Genomic DNA, 19,449 nt, shown 5'->3' on the forward strand with positions numbered 1-19,449 from the left:
GTTATCTGTTCAATTTTTTATAGGGACTTTTTTATCACATTGAACTGTTGAGGTTAAATGGCTGAAGCGGGAAATTCAAATGTTCACTTGCATTTAAATTATGTTTTACTTTGAACTAGAAAGTAAAATGTAAATATAATATGTAGATATAAATGCAATCTGTGGTTGGCAGAGCGCCCGCTATGAATATTTATCTGCCACACAGATTGCATTTGTATCTCCATTAAATGCAATCTTACAATCCTTTAATAGCGTGTAGCTGATTGGTTCCGGTCTGCGTCTCCCGCTAAAAGTGTCCGCTAAAAAGTCTGGAAGCTCTAAAAAGTCTGTCATAGTTTCAGGACACCCTATGAAGAAAAAGTAATAGAAGGAAACCCATACGACGTCAATTTCATGAAATTAGTCAAAGCCAGAGAGCAGTGAGGTAAGGTCTGTGTTGAGTGTTGTGTAGTATTGGCTACAGGATATTGGCAGAGTAAATTATAATATATGCATCCAGTTTCCCTTTACTATATTGTTCACTTTATGACTAATCAAAGACAAGACACTGTCATTTGGTCTTTATTATCCAAGCAGGCTGTTCTGGTAGAGCTAATGACGCTAAGGAACGAAAACAGGCCAGAGTACAGGAGATTTGGCGACAGTGGTGGGAGAGATGAGCAATAGACAAGATAATATCAGTTTTAAATATATGTTTAACTGCAACAAATAGTATTGCAATGGTTCCGGACTGGGAATTGTTCATCCAAGTCAGCATATCTCATCTCTGTATACCGTGGTAGAAACAGTCGAAGAAGAAGGATTCGCATGACGTCGGGACCATGATCAGCGCCATCCAAAATGTAAGACAATTATTGTAAAATGTCATTTGAAAGTGCGATTACTTTTGAAAGTGTGTTAACATGTAAAGTGTAAATGTATAAACGATTCATAACATAACACAATATTAATGTAAAGAAATATTTTTAATATCTATGTATCGACTCGAGTTCAATATGAAATGGAAAAAAAATTCCATGTAGATAAGCTGCAGTCGTGAGTTAATATTATATGAGAGTTCACGAAGTTCTACTGGAAGTTTATTTTTGTTTATTTTTTCTGCAATGGATATCAATCGACTGCTATCTGATGAAAATAATCTGTTCAAAGCTTGTACTCTGAATTCCAAAGACGACGCGCTTTAACCCCGCAAAAAATCTTCTAAAAGTTCTCCGGTTTCTGAATCATTAAAGCAGTGATTGTGATATTGGAAGATATTTTCTATCCGTAGTCTTGATTTTTTCGTCGTCAATAAATAAATAATAAATAGCACAGTTATAGAAAGAAAAGAAATTAAAAAGCACGTGTGTCACAACGTAGAATTCTTTGACTGTTTCATGAAACTTTAGAATATCGATACCAAAAGGTCTTTTCCGGGGTTTCGTCATGGGACTATCCGCGTGCACCGTCACAAATATCACATACATCGAATGCATATGAGAAAACTATCCCCGTAATTTGTATTCGCCAGATTAATTTTCGACGAAAATAAATTGATTCAGTTATTTCCGTATTGTAGTTTTTAAGCTTCGTCACATCTCAGCTGTGTGTAGCCAGCCTTGACAACGCGGTCACGGTGTAACTTTCGCCACCACAAACAGAAACTGACCACCATTACGGAGAGCAGAACCAGTGACGTCACGGCCATGCCTAGCAACATGTTGGCATCATATGCATTCTCCCACTTATCCTCTTCTTCTTGCTAAAATAAATTAAAAATGAATCACACTTTACCTTAATCAGTACCTTATTCCATATATGGAATAGTGTCATGTTTTTTTTTTCTGGGATGCAATGATTTTTTTAATACATGTAGTTTTATAAACATTCAAACGTTGGTCACTTGCGTGTAATGAGCTAATTCATCATTGAAATAAGTCATACAGTGCATGCTGCATACTGTGTTTCTAGACCACTTTTGTCTGAGAACTGGACCCAGTTTCATTACCTTCATGAACTTCCTTAACTTAAATTCACCGATAGAAAAGTATTACAAAAGTTAAATTAGTTAAAGAACATTCCTTAAAATCTATAATGGTTTCCTATGGATAATACAATTGTTGTTCAGCAGCTTGGAAACAGAGATACGGGGTAAAACATAAAATCAACGTTGCCACTTACATTATGTTCTAACGCCGATTCTTCCTCGTTCTGATCACCGAACGGTTCATCTCCTACATCATGGCCAAAATCAGTCCACGCCCCCGTCGACGATGACCCTGTATGCCATTGTGATGATTTTGATGATGCCAAACTAGATGATGATGATGATGATGATGAGCTAGATGATGATGATGAGCTAGATGAACTGGCGGTAAAGTTGGTGTCGTCCTGGCAAACATCATTCCGATAGCTGCACTGTATGGAAATATCCGCTATGTCGCTAACGAACCATTTCCACGGCTCAAAACTAAAATAGAGAACCATCGTGGAATACAATTACAATGATCGAGTTTATACATCGTGTAATAGAGGCCAACTGGACCCGATTGTGTAATACCAATTCAAATTTATTATTTTATTTTGTAATACACACATAAATAAAACATATATACAATATTATAAACAATCATTAGTATTCGATAAAGGTATACATCAGGTGATTATATGAATAGCATGCGTAAAGGAGAACAAATAATATCGTTGATTATCATAATAAGGGTACACAATTTCTTCAGCGTCTAAAACGCGATTAGCTTAATCATGTGATTATTGGAATATTAATTTCTCCTTTCCTCATGTGATTATATCTTCCCTTATGTCACCCTTGATACTCCAGGGGTTCCACTCACTTACGATATCTACAACCCTAGACTTTCTCATAGTAAAACTGGAGCGCGATTAGCTTAATTAGATGATTATTGGAATATTATTTTTGCCTTTCCTCATGTGATTATATCTTCCCTTATGTCACCCTTGATACTCCAGGGGTTCCACTCACTTACGATCTCTACACCCCTGGACTATCTCATAGTAAAACTGGAGGCAACAGAACAGAACAGGTAATTTAGTCCTTTGATCTACATCAAAAGAGCCGTATAACGGTACACTGTGGTTGACTGTGTGACTTTGAAGTTAGGCGTCGCTCTCTCTGTAGTCTTCAAAGAAAATTTTTGCAGGCCAGTGATTGGTTCAGATTTGTTCCCCTGAGCTGCCTTCAATTTTACTATGAGATAGTTCAGGGGTGTAGAGATCGTATGTGATCGGAACCCCTGGAGTATCGATGTTGTCCTAATGTTGTCATATATGTAAAGAATGGAGTACTTTCAAATAAGAAAAACATTGTCTTCAATTAGCTTCAATAGAAAACACTATTATTTATTGATTCAAAATTTGTCGTTAAACTGTTTAATCTGTTTGAAATGTATATAAAGATACGGAGCTGTGTGTCAGCTGGTTTGATAAATGCACAAAAATTGTATGCGTTGAGGTGTTTCTCATTCTACTATAATTATTTTTTTCTTTGTTTTCATACCAAATCTGGCTTTCTGATTGGCCAATATTTTTTTTGCATACCACTATGAAAGAAAATCCGAGAATAGCGCGAAACCCCGACGTTATCGTGACGTCACAATAGAGACATTGATGTTTGCAAACTTTTGTGAGAATCTGCTACGCTACGCGGATTCACAGTTTGCAAACAATTTTTTTCATACCCCGATAAAATTAAAAAAATAGTGACATCAATGCCAAATTAAAGTGAACTTTTACTGACCTTGTTAATACAGGAACATTTCCCGGACACTTTAACTCAAGGCAAAGGAAAGTCCGAGTAATCTGTGGAAACCAAAGTTAGACATGTAAATATCTATCAATTAAACCGATCTGTTCACGGTCAAATCTCATTATTTCGATGTATCTGATATGTATCAATTAAACCAAGCTGTTTAAGGTCAAGCCTCATTATTTCGAAGTACCTTAATCTGCGAAACAATCCAAATATTTGGTTATCCGAATAGCAAATTGAATTACAACGTTATGATTAGACCATGACGACTTTGAATTAAATTAGATTCGAGTTAAAGAGGTTCCACGTGCACTTTAAATAGTATCTAATGAAAGAAATTAACCACGTACGTATGTATGGATGTGAGAGTGTATAGATAATTGTTTGAATTTGAAAATTCGGGATTTCAAAAATTCTTACTTGGGCCTCTGGTCTTAGACATGAGTTCCCGTCATCACCATTGGACTGTAACGGTAAATACACATAACTAAATTAATGTTACAATGGTAAAACGCCATTAACTACATAAAATACTTGAAGATGCTCCATTACTGACAAATGGTACTATGTCCTATATGGAATGAAGTTCTGATAGCGCATGCACCAAAAGCATAATACATTTTTGTTTGTGTTAATCAGACATTTATATAAACGATTAAACACCAATTATTGTTTAAATGATGAGTATCGTTTATGCTCTGTCGGTGATGGAGCATCCTTAAATACGATAAAGTAAAAGACACCAAATGATACGATTGACTTGTTCTACATACCCGGTGTACAATATAAATCATACTGTGCAAATTATGGTATAAATGGAAGGACCGATTTGCGAGAGGCGCGTCTGTGTTTGAAAATGAAATGATAAATATTTTCTTTTGTAACAGAATTTACATCAATAGAAATTACTTCTTAGTCAATGGTTAATGTTTAGCCATTAAGAAAAGTATTCAGTTTTTACCTCTTTCTCATTTTGATCTCGTAAAATGTCGACGATGGTTACGTGCAGGGCGGCAAGCACGTGCTGTACACATTCAGGGGTAGTTGTTGGTTCCTTCTGCAGTTTACATAACATATCGACCGATTCCATGGCAAGTTGCATTCTCTACAAACCCAAAAATGTTATTCTTAAAAAACGATGATAAATCTAAAATTATTCAGTATATGTGTTCATACACCAAAACTAAAACATACCCCTGCGAATTTAGGTTTTTTTAATTTTCCTTTTCATTATGTCATAATGATTGTTGTAATACACGATGTCTCGGGTTTTACTACATTTTGTGATCCTCGTGTAGTATATCTACAATATCCCTATTATTCATAACCACGCATGAAAGAGTTTTATAGTATTAATTTGGTTGTTGGTAATTTTAATTCCTATTTTGGTCTCTCACTTTTTCATTTTTATCTAATGCCATTAAAGTTGTTGTTTTGTAGCGATTAGATATCGCATTCTTTAGTTTGACAAACCTCGAATGAAAATTACACGAACTGTCAAAGATTGAAACATGTCAAGTATATTTTTGTGCAATACAGATAAACAAAACTGTAAATCGACAAGTAATATATTTTAGAGAGCACTGCTTCTTGTCAATCAATATCAAATTCTGTTCTTCTACATACATGTACTCAGTGCTATTGTTCTGCCATGTGACATATGGACATATCGTTGGATGATGACAGTTCAAATAAATCCCTGTGAGAGAGAGAGAGTAAACGATGGCTTGTAACGTTGTCACAGGGAGTCTTTCAAACGGACAACTCACCTGTATTGTTGTAATACGGAAGGAAAATTATTATTAACACGTAGACACATTTTTTTTACAAATTACATGTATGTCTCTGTAGTCCACATAGAGTCCATCTGTAATTCTGCTAAACTAATATCTACTTAGGGCTAAATCAATGAATTCGTGGAAACATCATATAGATAAGACGCAAATTACCAACAACCAATACATGAACAATACTTACAACTCTTTCATACAATGTATGTGGATATGAAGTATAGGGGTATTCTTATATCCGAGGGTCACAAAATGTAGTAAAACCCAAGCTTGCCAAAACGAACAAACCGTCCTTTTACAAACGATTATTCAACAAATTTACACCGTGCCATTACCTTGCCAAAATAGTAAATATATCTATTATCAATTCAAGCCATTCAAGGCTAGGTTTCATCAATATTCCTGAATTTTATGAAACTCCATTAGTTGGAAAGCATTACAGGAGTTTTCTGCCCTAACTGCTGTTATGTACATATATTGAAATATTACTAATCTTTATAATTAGGAACCTTGATGAAACTGGGGCCAGACAGGGATGAGCACGACTGTGGACATTTCTCACGAAATAAATTTTAAACAAAACATTAATAGATATTTTTTTTAAGGCAAACAATATAAAGAGCATACCTAATTAGACATCAAACAGTAAATTTATGTGCAGCGGTTTGAAGATGACCTACTCTAAGAAAGTGCAAAAAAATCTAATCTACTGAAAAAATACAATCGAAATCAGAGTCAATGGACAATAGTATTTTTTCTCTGTAGATCAAGATAATATCTAGGAAAGCCCCTTTGTGTCAACAAAATATCACTGACTGATAAAAATGTGTTCATACTTTATAAAAAAAAAATCAAAATGACACAATATGACCCATAAACATTCTATTTGCATTTATTAAACTGTAACTTTTACATAGTACCCGTCTAAGTTTCGATGGTGGATGTATTGACCAAACACAAACCAAAAGGTATTGAAACAAATAAGATACAGGGTGTCCCTTAAATAATGTTACTCTTTCAAAATTTGTGAAATACAAAACGTAAATAACCAAGATTTTATTTGCAAAAGCCTGCAATCATAATTTTTCTTTTCTTCATAAAATCAGATAATAAAATAGTATATGTCATTTTAGGAACTTTTTTCGCATTGGGGTATTAAAGAACCACAATCAGTATGTCTCACAAAGTATGGGACATTTCTCATTACCTGTATAATGACGTGCCAATGTCCTAAAAGAGGTGACGTCATTATGACGTCAATGCTTTTTAGCAGAATCAAATTATTCTTTTATAATATTCATACAACAAAACTTTCCATTATATGCCTTCATATACCATAACTATCTTTTTCGTTGCCCATGTATGTCAAAAACTACAGCAATTTGAGCATTTAACATGAATTATGGGACACCTTGTATAAACTAAACTATATCATGATTTTAGTACATGGTAGTGATGGTTCAAACGTGTTGTTGATATGGGGTGACGGAATTCCAAAGAGTAGGGCCAATGACTAGCGTTGGTAGCATTCATGCTAAAATAATTACGACTGTTGTGATCACATGGTTCCTTCATATTGTGTTATTCTCGTTCATTGTAACTAGTTTCCTTTTAATGTATTGACAGTTCAACAGGGAAAACAAATCGTGACTTTGCTTATCTTTTTAGAGGACATTAATAAATTTAAAACTAAAACATCTATATAGTAGATCTACACTACCGTGAAAATCCAATATTATAACTAACAAAAACACAAAATCGATTCAACGAGTGCAAAGTAATGAGAAACAATCCTTTTCATACGTTGGATGAAGAATATGACAACGTAAACCGTCTTTTGAGGTAATGACCTCGGAGCATTTTTGCTGGTCATAAATATAAAATAAATGTCAACTTATTTCGCAAAAGTAGTTATTTCATTGTGACAAATGACATTGGCAATGTTCCGTCTTTGCATGTTACAGAGTAAGCTCCCTTGCGGGTAGGTATCCATTGTGACATTATATTTTGTGAGTAAAGTTCACGTCGTTTTCTCTTAAAAGTATGACCCTACGCTCGTAAACACATGACGTCACAATCAATTCCTATCCACAAGGGCAAATAACTCTGTAATATATAAATACAGAATACCTTGCTTGCTTGCTGATATAAATATATGAGTATACTTACTTGGTATAATTTGCATTCTGTGAAGTTGTCGACGAAATCATGAAGACAGGTAAGTGAATTGATTTCACACACAGCTTTGAATAATGGAGAATATAGAACTCTCTCCGCCCTCTCCATCATTAGAGCATCCCAAAAATAATATTTATCCTCCAAACACCAGTGACCACTGGAACAACCAAACAAAAGTGCCCGGATAACGTCATCAGAAAACATGACGTAGTACACATCCCAAAAATTTTCACCGATTAATACTTCCGAAACGTTACAAACTGTTTCAAGTGATTTATCTGTTCGACATTTTGGGTCTTCGGTAGTCGACGTCCAGGGCGTTGTGGATGAAACAGACGATGATGAACTCAACGACGTGGAACTGGAGTTCAAATTTACAAGTTTAGCTGTAGGTGTAGGGGATGACGACATCGTTGCAAATGATGTCGACGACATCTGTGATGACGTTGTGCTATTTGTGGAGACATTTGTCGGCGTTGTGACGTTTGTTGTCTCCGTTGTAGTTTCTGAATCACCATCAATGCTGTCCAGTATATTTTGAATCATTCCTTCTAAACTCCAACCACGCTTCTGTCGTTTTTCGAACAATTCTGATGAGTTTGAGTACGGAAAGGTCACACAAATTATTAAAGATATTAACAAAGCTTTTGTAAATAAGGTCGCCATATTCGTTTCTTAGCTTACAATTATAACTAGTTTTAAAACAAATTAAATATCCAGCATAGTTGCACAATAAAATTTCCGTTCTGATTATTTTGTATCTTGATATAGCTAACGTCAGTGACTATAGTCCAAACATTTTCTTCCGTGCGAAATGCCTTCTGTCTCAAGCATTGATGTGCTGATTTCTTTATGTTTCGACGCTTAGCACACCTGGCATATGCAGTATGAAAGCCCAACGACACCATATGTCAATCGCTAGAAATATTCAATTGTAAATGATCAAAAGGAGGATCAAAGGGGATAGATGTTTTTTCTTCAAAAATTAAAAAAAACCTTCTAATATCTTTTTGTTAAACTTATGGACACCAGTGTCTCAATTCAATTCACCATTTTAGGAATGACGTAACATATACGATTCATTAAATCTTTTCATGATAATTTCTATCTGAATGTCTTAGCATATGGCTTAACATTAGCCCTTTTGGTAGGGGTTGTCCTCATCTTCGCTTGGCAAAGGTTCAATACGCGATACGTAAATCTTGTTAAGTTGGCCTGTGTCTTTTCCATGGCATATCAGTAATTTGTATTCTTGCGTACATTCTTGTAGCACTCGGCCTTTTGAATGTGTTTGCTGGGGTGTTCTAACTTTCTACAACAGACCCCAGTGAATTTACGCTTTACAACCAACAGAATTTCGCATTATCGTAATATAAGAAACAACGTTCGAAATTAACGCCTGTCCGTCTGCCCATGACCGGCAACTTTATAGTAGGGCAGATAATTGTAACCATGTAAATGGTCCTTTGACCGGTAACGTTTTGGTCCAGATAGAGAATTTGTATTCTTGCGTACATTCTTGTAGCACTCGGCCTTTTGAGTGTGTTTGCTGGGGTGTTCTAACTTTCTACAACAGACCCCAGTGAAATTACGCTTTACAACCAACAGAATTTCTCATTATCGTAATATAAGAAACAGCGTTCGAAATTAACGCCTGTCCGTCTGCCCGTGACCGGCAACTTTATAGTAGGGCAGATAATTGTAACTATGTAAATGGTTCTTTGACCAGCAACGTTTTGGTCCAGATAGAGACTGTACAAAAGAAAAATGGCAGAAGAATTGTAGAAAGGTTAAGGTCAAACTGTACAAAACAAATTTGTAGAGAGCTTACGATTTTAAAACATATAGGTGGATATTTTTGTTAGTAAAACTATTACTTTGCTATAAACTACAAGGATGAATTGTAACTTTGTAAGGAGTATAGGAGCAGTAACTTTCTGTCAGGACCAGTAACTTTTAGGGTCAGTCGGTCCTTAGGACTAACTGGAAAACTCCTAAGGGCGACCACTGATAAGAAATCGAAAAAAGCCATTGTATTCCATCTGCAGGGGCATGCAACTCGCATTCTAGAAATGGTATCATTAAATGTCAAATGTTGATAACACATGGCAACTTAAAGTCCTTTAATAGCGTCATCCTCCAGTATTAGCTACTGTCCGCTAGTTCTGATCTGTTTGGCGAGCAATCACAATGTCTTAAAGCAATTTTAAGGAGACATTCAGAAAATCACCTTCATAACGGGGATTAAAAAACACTAACTATAAATTCTAGATATCTTTTTATCAGTGACTTTACGAAGCTTTTGTGTTCATAGAACTTTTAGGAACCGAAAATAAAAGTCATCATAATTTTATATAACAACAAAAGTTCAGTCTTAATGATGTAGCTTTCTCAAACTATTTTTTTTTTTGTATTTTTCACGATTTAAAAGCCAACAACGAGAACATGCAGTTAGTACTTAGTAAGCCTGTACAGATTTCCATAGCGTTGGTAAGCTGGTTTTGTTATCCGTTGGTAGATGTTGACAATATATAATTGATTTTTTAAGATTTCTTTAGTAAAACGAACGTTGAAAGATATTAGTGATCCGGTATCTATCATGGTAACAGCTGGTCCCAAACATCGATAGGGTTGACATCATCACTAGATTTGTTTTACATACTAGTCATGTCTTATTTACAAACCCAAAATATACAGGTTAAGTTTTATATGCGAACTTATGGGTATATACATGTGTCATCCTATATTTATTTGTATATTTATACTTCTGAATCAATAGCAATATTCAAGTGAAATCAAACAATCAAAGAAAATGGGTGGTTTTCATATAACATTGATGAAAGGTGTGATATACTGTCAACGTTCTTCAGAAGTTAAACGCAATATTATTAGCTACTAGTTTGATTAGTTTCCATATGTATAATAATGTATAAGGAAATAATAAAAAAGAACGAATAATTGTTGGTAAATAGGTTTCGAGCGAATAATTGTTGGTAAATAGGTTTCGAGCATTTAGTTAAATTTTCCACCCATAGCAAAATTCTTCTATTTCAGTAATGTAATACACAAACGTTGAACCAGGTCGAGATCCATTCTTTGATGTAACAAATAAGTAAAGAGTCATAAAAATCGTTTGCATCAGCGACAGACATTGAATGTTTATTTTAAACAACTTTGTATTCTGAGTAACCAGCATTGTTCAAATCACACAAGGAATAATGCACGCCTCGTGCTCACAAGCGCACGTGTTTCTATTCAATGTCGGAGCAAACATCGTAGCACACACAATACAAAATGCAAAGTCACGTGCGGTTTGATTGACAGCTGGCGATCCGTCAATAATGATAACAGATCAAAATAGTATAAAAATATTCAAGCATGCTAAATATACGTTTGAAACCATTAAAGTGAACAGTCGGGCAAGGATGGCTAAAGTCGGTAAAAATGGTGTGAATGTATCCAGTATAATTTCTTATGAAATAGAAAAATAAAATCTCTCGCCAAAATCTGTCCGCGTACGAAGAAATTAATTTAAAGTATAGGAATCCTTAAACGTTCTCCCGGCTGACTATGACCGTGGTTACATTTACACGCAGCCGCGCTTTCAATGCTTTCTACTTTTCTTTACTTTAATGGTCAGAACTGGGAAACGTTAGCAGAACTCGGCCGTCGTATTAATATGTGAGAACTTTTGGAAGGCCAATGAATGCATTTAGACTGGTTTTCTTTGCCCGACTAGTCACTTTAATTAAATCTGAGCAAAGATTCTCAACAATAATGTTTTATGACAATTTCTTCGCCAGGTTGAGGTAGATCTTTGCAAGTAAACCGAAGCTATAGTCCAATCAATCCTCGCCATTCAACGTGATCGTTGCTTACAAAAGCGACACGCACCGATAGGACAATTGCAACAAAACAAAGCAAATGTTATTTCACTTGACGGTTGTTTCATCTTTCAAGGACCAGCAATAAAATGTTGTTACAAAAGAAGGTAAGCAATCCTTAAACTTCCAAAACGATATAATAAAATGACCAAATATGAAAGGGAAGCTTCAAAATAATTTGTTTGTAAAGATTTAAAAAAATGAATAATACAGATTTGTATAATTTTACCATAAAATGTTAAAAACTCAAACGCATTTTTTCTTCTAAAGTTCTTGAGAATATAAAAATGCATATCACGGATGTAATGTATTATAATTAATTTTTCTTTGTTTTCATACAAAATCTGGCTTTCTGATTGGCCAATATTTTTTTTGCATACCACTATGAAAAAAAAAATCCGAGAATGGCGCGAAACTCCGACATTATCGTGACGTCACAATAGAGACATTGACGTTGCGTATTGATTCGGAAAAAAAATCCCTTTATGTGTGTTTTTCTTCTTAAGGATGTATTCTTCTGTGGTTTCAGTCCCGTTAAAGTCTCGTTTCGACATAGATCAAAAACGTTATGAGATTTTCAAATACGATTTATCAATATCTGTAGCATGTGGTCTGTAGCAAATTTTGTCAAAAAATTACATTTCTATTTTTAGTAGATTTTTTTACACAGCGATTTTTAGAAATGGCCCATTTGGCGGCCATTTTGAAATTGTGTCTTTTTTGGCATTGAGAAGAGCCATCGTTTTCCCATTTTTCACTTAAATTGTTTTTACTTAAATCTTCACAGCGTCAGCATTTTCAGCTGTATCGAGTTAATTTTTGCTGTAAATCTTCACTGAGTTCATGTTAATTAAAATATTGAACATTAATGTGTGAAATGATACACTTTTGTCACTTTATTTTTACATTTAATGGTAATTTGAGCACTTTTATTTTTCAGTCAAAAATATTGAAAAATAACATATATTTAAATGGGGCAAAAAAGTAAGCACACGGACCCCCCATTTTTCTGCCTGATTAAGAAAGAACAACCCTTTCCCTATTGATATGCAAACTATTGACAAAAGTTTAATACCAGAACTTTTTCTATAAAGTATTAAATTTGACAAAAATGGCTGAAAATGGTGCATTTTGGAGCTCAAAATTAAGGGGTAGGGGTAGCATATGTTGTTATTTTGAGAAAAAATATGACTCTTATTAATCATAACTGATATATTTTTAATGAAGGCTACTGGAAAATAAATTCTACAAACATCCATACATATCAAACACCTCATTAGGAAATTGTGGATTTAAATTCTAGTGTATGTGGTCAAAACGGCGAAATTCCAATAAAATCCACTATTTTGTCAGTTTGGTATCTTTGAGTGACAATAACTCAAAAACGAGCACACGGACATATGTTTTTTCTTCCATTTTCTTTCATGGTATGAACTCCTCTTTCCAAAAATTTATATGAGAAAAAAAGTTTAATACAAGAAAATTTTGACTTCTCAGAGGAGTACATCCTTAAACATAATGTCATTTAAAATTAATTATAAGCATTGATATAATTATTTTTTAATTTCATCGGGGTATGAAAAAAAAATTGTTTGCACACTTTTGTGAGAATCCGCTACGCGGATTCACACAGTTTGCAAACATTTTTTTTTCATACCCCGATGAAATTAAAAAATAATGATATCAATGCTTAAATGTTTACTGTTATGTTTAATGTATTATGTTTACTGTGTAGTTAGGCTTTAATTAAAGCATGCTTGGCTTAAATCATTGTCAGCAAAACAATTGCCTCATAACAGAAGGGATGCTTAAAAGATATTTTTATAAACTTGCGTTTGATGAGCTTTGCGTTATTACAAACGTAAATTGGAGTGCAATAATCTAACGTTCTACCCGCTGTTGTTTTAGCTAAGGACGTCCTGTGGGATATTTAGCGTATTACCTGTAAGTGCAATTACAAATGAGGTTTTTTTTCCTAAAATCGATATTGACATAACAGTCATCACATTTTAACAAGATAAAGGTAACTCTATGTAACAAAAAATAATCTCGTTGTGACTACAGTTATCATCAGTCTATTCGCTCTCAAATAGTCTGAACATCATCAGCACTCCAACACATCAGTTCAAACATTTCATCACTAATGTACCATTTATACAGCCACGATTGTCCATCGACACTCTCACTCTGCGAGGTAATGTCTTTGCCATTGCTATTGCTTTCTCTTGCGTAATTGCGGACTTACGACTACACGAAACACACAAACTGTCGAGATGTCGACAGTTTCGTAGGACGGCACTGACAGCAGCTGTAGTGATCAGATCATTCTTCATAACGAATAAATTTCTCATGGCGGAGCTGTATTCAGAGACAGCTAACAGACAAGTGTCGGTAAGATCCGTAGACTTCACTGCGGATCCGCCCGATATGTCCAGCGTCTGCAACGAACGACACCTCTGAATGAGGAATCGGACAGATGAGTCCGACAGAGAGTGACATCCCCTGATCGACAGATCGACGAGGTCGGGACAATGTCGACCTATCTGTCTTACGCTAACGTCGGTGAGAGAAGACGAATACCCGAAACGCAAGACACGTATATGTGAATGTTTGGGAGTAATGTAATTGTAATCGCGAATATTTGCCTTTATATGATTGGTTTGTCTACGTTGTTGTCTGTTCTCATTTATGTTAGCAGAGTTTTTGCTTAAAGACTCGTCCGATGCAGTTCCTGATTTTGCAATATTTTGATTGTCAGATGCATTTTCGATGGATTCTTTTATGATTTGTTTACCTTGCATTGAGTTCTTTGATTCAAGAGTAGACAACTCCGTCTTGTTATTGTTTGGCACAACGCTGTAATCAGTGCTTACAGCGTTTCTTGGATCTTGAAAGTCACTTTCAAGAGAATTTGGATTGTTTTGTTTTACAATGACAGTTTTATCCAAGTCAAGTTCTGCTGTCGATTGGGTGCGTTTTGAAGATGTAATAGTGTCATATATCCCTTCAACTTCTGTTGCAGCATCGTCAACATTACCATTCCTTGTGTTAACATTATCCATCGCTAAATTATCAACGTTGGCTAAAATGCCATCGAAATTTAATTTCGACATAAACCTACATGTTTCGAGATGAAGAGAATGCATATGTTCACACCCGACCACAAGTTTACTGACAGCATCAGATGTTACCTGCAGACACGAATTTAAGTTCACTTTTCTCAGATTAGAAGAGTGAACCGCAAGAGCCATCACACTTTCATCTGTTACAGACAAACATTCAGCCACACTGATTTCCTCCAAGTCTCGACAATGTTTGGCAACTGCGGTCAAACCAGTGCTACTTACCCCCGGACATTTATTTATAACTAGGCGTCCAAGTCGTTGACATCCCTGAGCTAGAGACGACAGGCCGAGGTCGGTTATATTTCGTCCTTCTGGGCTTTGCATCTCCAAACTATTGACGAATAAGTCACGGAGTTCCTTGCAGTGCTCAGCAATATGTACAAAACCCACGTCTGTTACTAACGAACAACCTTCTACGGACAGGCTTCGTAGCTTCGGACAAGTCCGAGAAATCTGCTCAAGTGCATTGTCGTCTGCTTTTGTGTAGTCGAGGGAGAGAGAGACAAGTGTGGTGAAATTTTCCATTCCTATGAAGGAAGCCTGTGTAATGAGAGAGCAATCACATAACGATATTCTTTTTAACGTGATGTCTTTCAAAGACAGCAAAGAGTGGGCTACGTCATCTGGTATATCTTTGCAATGAATAGAGAGTATCTCCAAGTGTTTTATGTGCTGTAAAACAAACTTCATCAGCCCATCAAAGTCACCATTGTCACATCCGCCTTCGTCCGTACAAGAAAGATGGAGTTTCCTCAAATTCAGTCCGGACACATTTGAAAGCGTGTGGATGATATCGAGGATAGTATTCCACGGACCACATAAAGAAACGTCCTTCACTGTGGGATGTCGACAAAGAAAACGGTTCACATGTTCAATATCGTCTGAATCTAGGTCAAGGTCAACACTCTGTAAACCAGAAAATGTGACCTTCTTGTCGACCAGAATAGCTAGGTTATCATGTGAACCGTTCCATGTTCCAATATGTTCAACGTGTTCAGATATTCTTTGTAGCAAATCTAGACTATATTGGGAATCTAACCTGTACCAATTAACCTCGAAATCATGCCATAGACTTGGGTCAAAGGTTAGGTCGTAGAACGCCTTGCATGTCAAGCGCACAGTCGTATCCAAGTCTTTCTTTGGAATACGTTGAAAGATATAGAGTTTTATTTCCTCCGGAAGATCCAGGAAATTCATTGTAAATCGTTCGTATGATCAAATTGTCAAGAATATTGTGCCTTTAGTCCGAGCCATTGCCTAGTATTCTTAGATGACCGTTGTTAATCAGCTTTGCATAAAGATTCCTGAAAAAAAAATTAATGATAGATAAAAAAATATAATATACAAATGTACATATGCTTTATGCAAAATAGCAAAATACGATTTAACATATTTCAACATTGCTTTAATTGGTATGGGCAAACCACAACAAACTGAAACGTACATCAACCAAAAACTATCAATACTTTTTCGATCCGAAAAAAACAAATCCAGAGTTAAAATGAGTCTTCAAGGGTAACTGAAACTACTACATGATATGGCATACAGTTAGACACACCTATTAGAGAAGAGGGAGATGACATTGCTAAATCATAGCTTTAAGTCCTAGTTTCATACTCTTGTATCAAGTCATCCATCCCTAAATAAGCATTTAAACTTCTAAATTTCACTGACCGAGAGTGCATCAAAAATTATAGTTACAGAAACTCTCTTGATTTAAATTGACGCGGAGGAAAGTGAAGCCAAATTGAGACTTTCGACCTCAGGATTCTTCCTTCCTCGGGTTGATAAATAAATCATCGTATTCTACTGGAAATATACTAATAGTAGTATAATTGTTATAAACATCTATTAGAACTAAGACAAACTACTGATAGATTTGGGAAATGTGTTCTAAAATAACCAACACATGCTAAGCTATTAGAGAAACTTCGTCGATCAAAGACGATCACCTTAAAGGGACAATTCACTCAGGCTAATTCTTTTACATAACCAAGAAGCAAAATATGGCATAAATGTATTGTTCTACATTTCTTATGAAACATATAACATAAAATATTGACAAATTCCACGTCATTGTTTAGTATTTTAATCTATACCGTTGTAATTATAAATCGTTGATCAATACGATTCAGCAGGTAAAGTATGTTCGCTGTATCTATACCCGAGCCAACGTCACGCACGTTTAACAAATGAACTGCATAACCACTGAGGAGGTGATAAAATGATTTTTTTTAGAAAAGCCAATTCACCTAATAAGGTAAACACACTATTGTCAGAGCGATTTGAGCAGTTCTAGACAAAGGTAGCATTACTCTACGAGCAAGGGACAGGGTTCGGCATACAAGAAGTTCGACCACAATGTGTAATGGCGGACAGCGAGCGAGTTTGAACACTCCACACGCATTTCACCACCATGGGCTTTTCTGGCATATTACAGTAAAACCAACTGATCTAATTTCCATTACAACTGGTTTTTTTCCGATATATATACAAATTTTAATGTTCTTTTAGCCTGAAACTTCGTCGATCAAAGACGATCACCTTAAAGAAAATAGAATCCTAAAATGGGTTACATAAGATTCCTGCACTTAGGGCATTAATGCTGTAACTGATGTGCAATCTTAAAAGGCTACCAAATTTGGAATCTTATGTCTCGCTTGACACCTTCGCACTTTTAGTCATGAGTCAAGCACTCGTCTTGCGGGAATATCGCTAGGATCTGTCCCTGGTTAAGACATATCCCTGCAGGTAGCGCGTTAGAATCTTAGCTGCTGTCCCATTACATTATCGTAAAAGGCGACTAAATTTGGGATATTATGTTTTCCATTTATCCTATTACTATTGTCTGTTGTTGCCTGACTATTATTAGTTGAGCGCTCGCCCTGTGAGGAAGGTTCTTGGTCCTTTCCCCTAGTCAAGACACATCATTGTGTATAAAAGTGGCAGTTGCTCCTAAGCATAAAGGAAGTATGAAGACTGGTTTGCCCGTTGTCATTATAATGTGACCGGATGTTGCGCTTTTTCCGTGTCCATGACAGTATGCTTCGGTGACATAGCACTATAAAAAAGGATAACTAAGAGTTTTCTACTATTACAAAAAGTCACAACAGACACATACTGTAGTTTCCTAAAAAGGCTAAATCACGCCCGCAACACATCGAATACACGGGACCGTCAATGGATGACCTTGGTTGTTAATAGGATATTGATTTAATGAAGCAGCCAACGGATTAGTGATTACAAGCATTAACAAGAATACCAGTAATACAATAGATATGGGTCAAACCTTCCGATAATACTAAGAATTTAGTAACAAAGATAAAGAGTTTATTTGTTATAGATGGTTCAGCGAAAGGCATATCAGTTGTTATGGAGTGCTGGAGATGTTTTGTGTTGGGTGTGACGATGTTTAGCTGGTTTAGTACTTTGTTGATATGGAGGAATTTTTACTCATAAAACGACAAGTTCTTTACCCATAAAGGAACCAAATGATAATTCATAGCAGTTTAAACTTAATGTTCCATATTCAAGCTGAAAATGTAGCTATTTCTTTGTTGTCTTCTTTTTAATCAAAACACAAAAGAGCACCCTGTGATACGCATGTTCAAATTAATTTCGTGTCAAAAATTAGGATAGTGTTCAGCAGGGTGCCGTCGTTTGACCTCTTTATTTGTAAAATAAAAATTCACAATTTGTTACTGTCTCGCTTTCAAATTCGAATGTTTTCATCGGGAATTATTTCTCATGCCATTTCCCGTATATTTATGAAAAAGGAAAATAAATATTTCTTTCCTACGAAAAAACGATGCGCTTATATTTCATGAAGGTACATTTTAAAGTTTACATGTAAACAGATTGATACTGTTCATAATTTTTCGTTATCCAAATATGATATTGATGCTGTACAGTCCACATTTAATTAGTCGTAATTGAACGATGCTTCCGGAAAAAAAATACGGTTTGCTCTTTATGCTGAAATACACGGTAAAAGAAGATATTTATTACAATACATAAAACTCCTATTTTCACAGGTTTTAAACATTCAAACACCAAATATATGTTTGGTGTTATGATATAAAGACGTACAGGTTAACATCTGGAGTATTATTTCGTGGTATGATTTTCCCCATTCACCTTAGTTTCGCCAGGTACACCATATGAAAGCAGGGTTAGCTTACTTCTAAAATATCAAACCCGATTTTTAATTTTAAACTATTTATCACAACTACGGCTTTGAAAGATTCTTAGATGGTTGATGTTTGGTGGTCTTACAGTATAACAGACACCTTCTACGTGTGTATGTCCTCTCGTAAGACACAAAATAAGTACATGACGTTGTATATTGTGCATTTTACCTGTTAGTCTACACAATGATTTTATTATCTACATTAGACATACAATAGTTTGTTCTTTAAGTTTAATGTTACCTGACGTATCATGTGGTGTCATTTATTTCAACAATCCCTGTCGTTCATACTGTATCGCGATGTTCCGTTTTGAGGTTGGGAGACAATCGTTATGAAGCGTCATACACAGGTGACCCGGTCCCAGGTGAAAGCCTGTCGCCATTGAAGCGGGAAGTGAAACACAGGTGTCTAAATAAAGGCTCGGAAACGGAAAACGGACTTTCTATATCATGTTATCGACATACTAAATTTAAAACAAGAATGTCAATGGGTACCTCAGTCGTTAAACATTTATAA

The 19,449-nt window shown here is 35.5% G+C and overlaps 3 protein-coding genes across 3 annotated transcripts in view; 1 reads left to right on the forward strand and 2 right to left on the reverse strand.

The window, feature by feature from the left end:
* The window catches only part of LOC138314329 (ubiquitin carboxyl-terminal hydrolase MINDY-3-like), a 350,037-nt gene that overhangs the window by 10,927 nt on the left and 319,661 nt on the right, over nucleotides 1-19,449 (forward strand). The gene's annotated exons all lie outside the window — the stretch shown is intronic.
* Nucleotides 947-8,599, reverse strand: LOC138314311 (uncharacterized). The gene is made up of 6 exons (XM_069254593.1): nucleotides 7,726-8,599; nucleotides 4,728-4,871; nucleotides 4,187-4,231; nucleotides 3,755-3,816; nucleotides 2,161-2,449; nucleotides 947-1,741 (listed from the first exon to the last, which is right to left on the reverse strand). Exons 1-6 carry the CDS (start codon nucleotides 8,398-8,400, stop codon nucleotides 1,562-1,564), a joined length of 1,395 nt encoding a protein of 464 aa, XP_069110694.1. The 5' UTR covers nucleotides 8,401-8,599; the 3' UTR covers nucleotides 947-1,561.
* On the reverse strand, nucleotides 10,962-19,325 carry LOC138314312 (uncharacterized). Its single transcript, XM_069254594.1, has 2 exons — nucleotides 19,174-19,325; nucleotides 10,962-16,047 (listed from the first exon to the last, which is right to left on the reverse strand). The coding sequence occupies exon 2, from the start codon at nucleotides 15,938-15,940 to the stop codon at nucleotides 13,739-13,741; it is 2,202 nt and encodes a 733-aa protein (XP_069110695.1). The 5' UTR covers nucleotides 15,941-16,047; nucleotides 19,174-19,325; the 3' UTR covers nucleotides 10,962-13,738.

Source organism: Argopecten irradians, chromosome 2 (assembly GCF_041381155.1).
Source record: "Argopecten irradians isolate NY chromosome 2, Ai_NY, whole genome shotgun sequence".
NCBI classification, from domain to species: domain Eukaryota; kingdom Metazoa; phylum Mollusca; class Bivalvia; order Pectinida; family Pectinidae; genus Argopecten; species Argopecten irradians.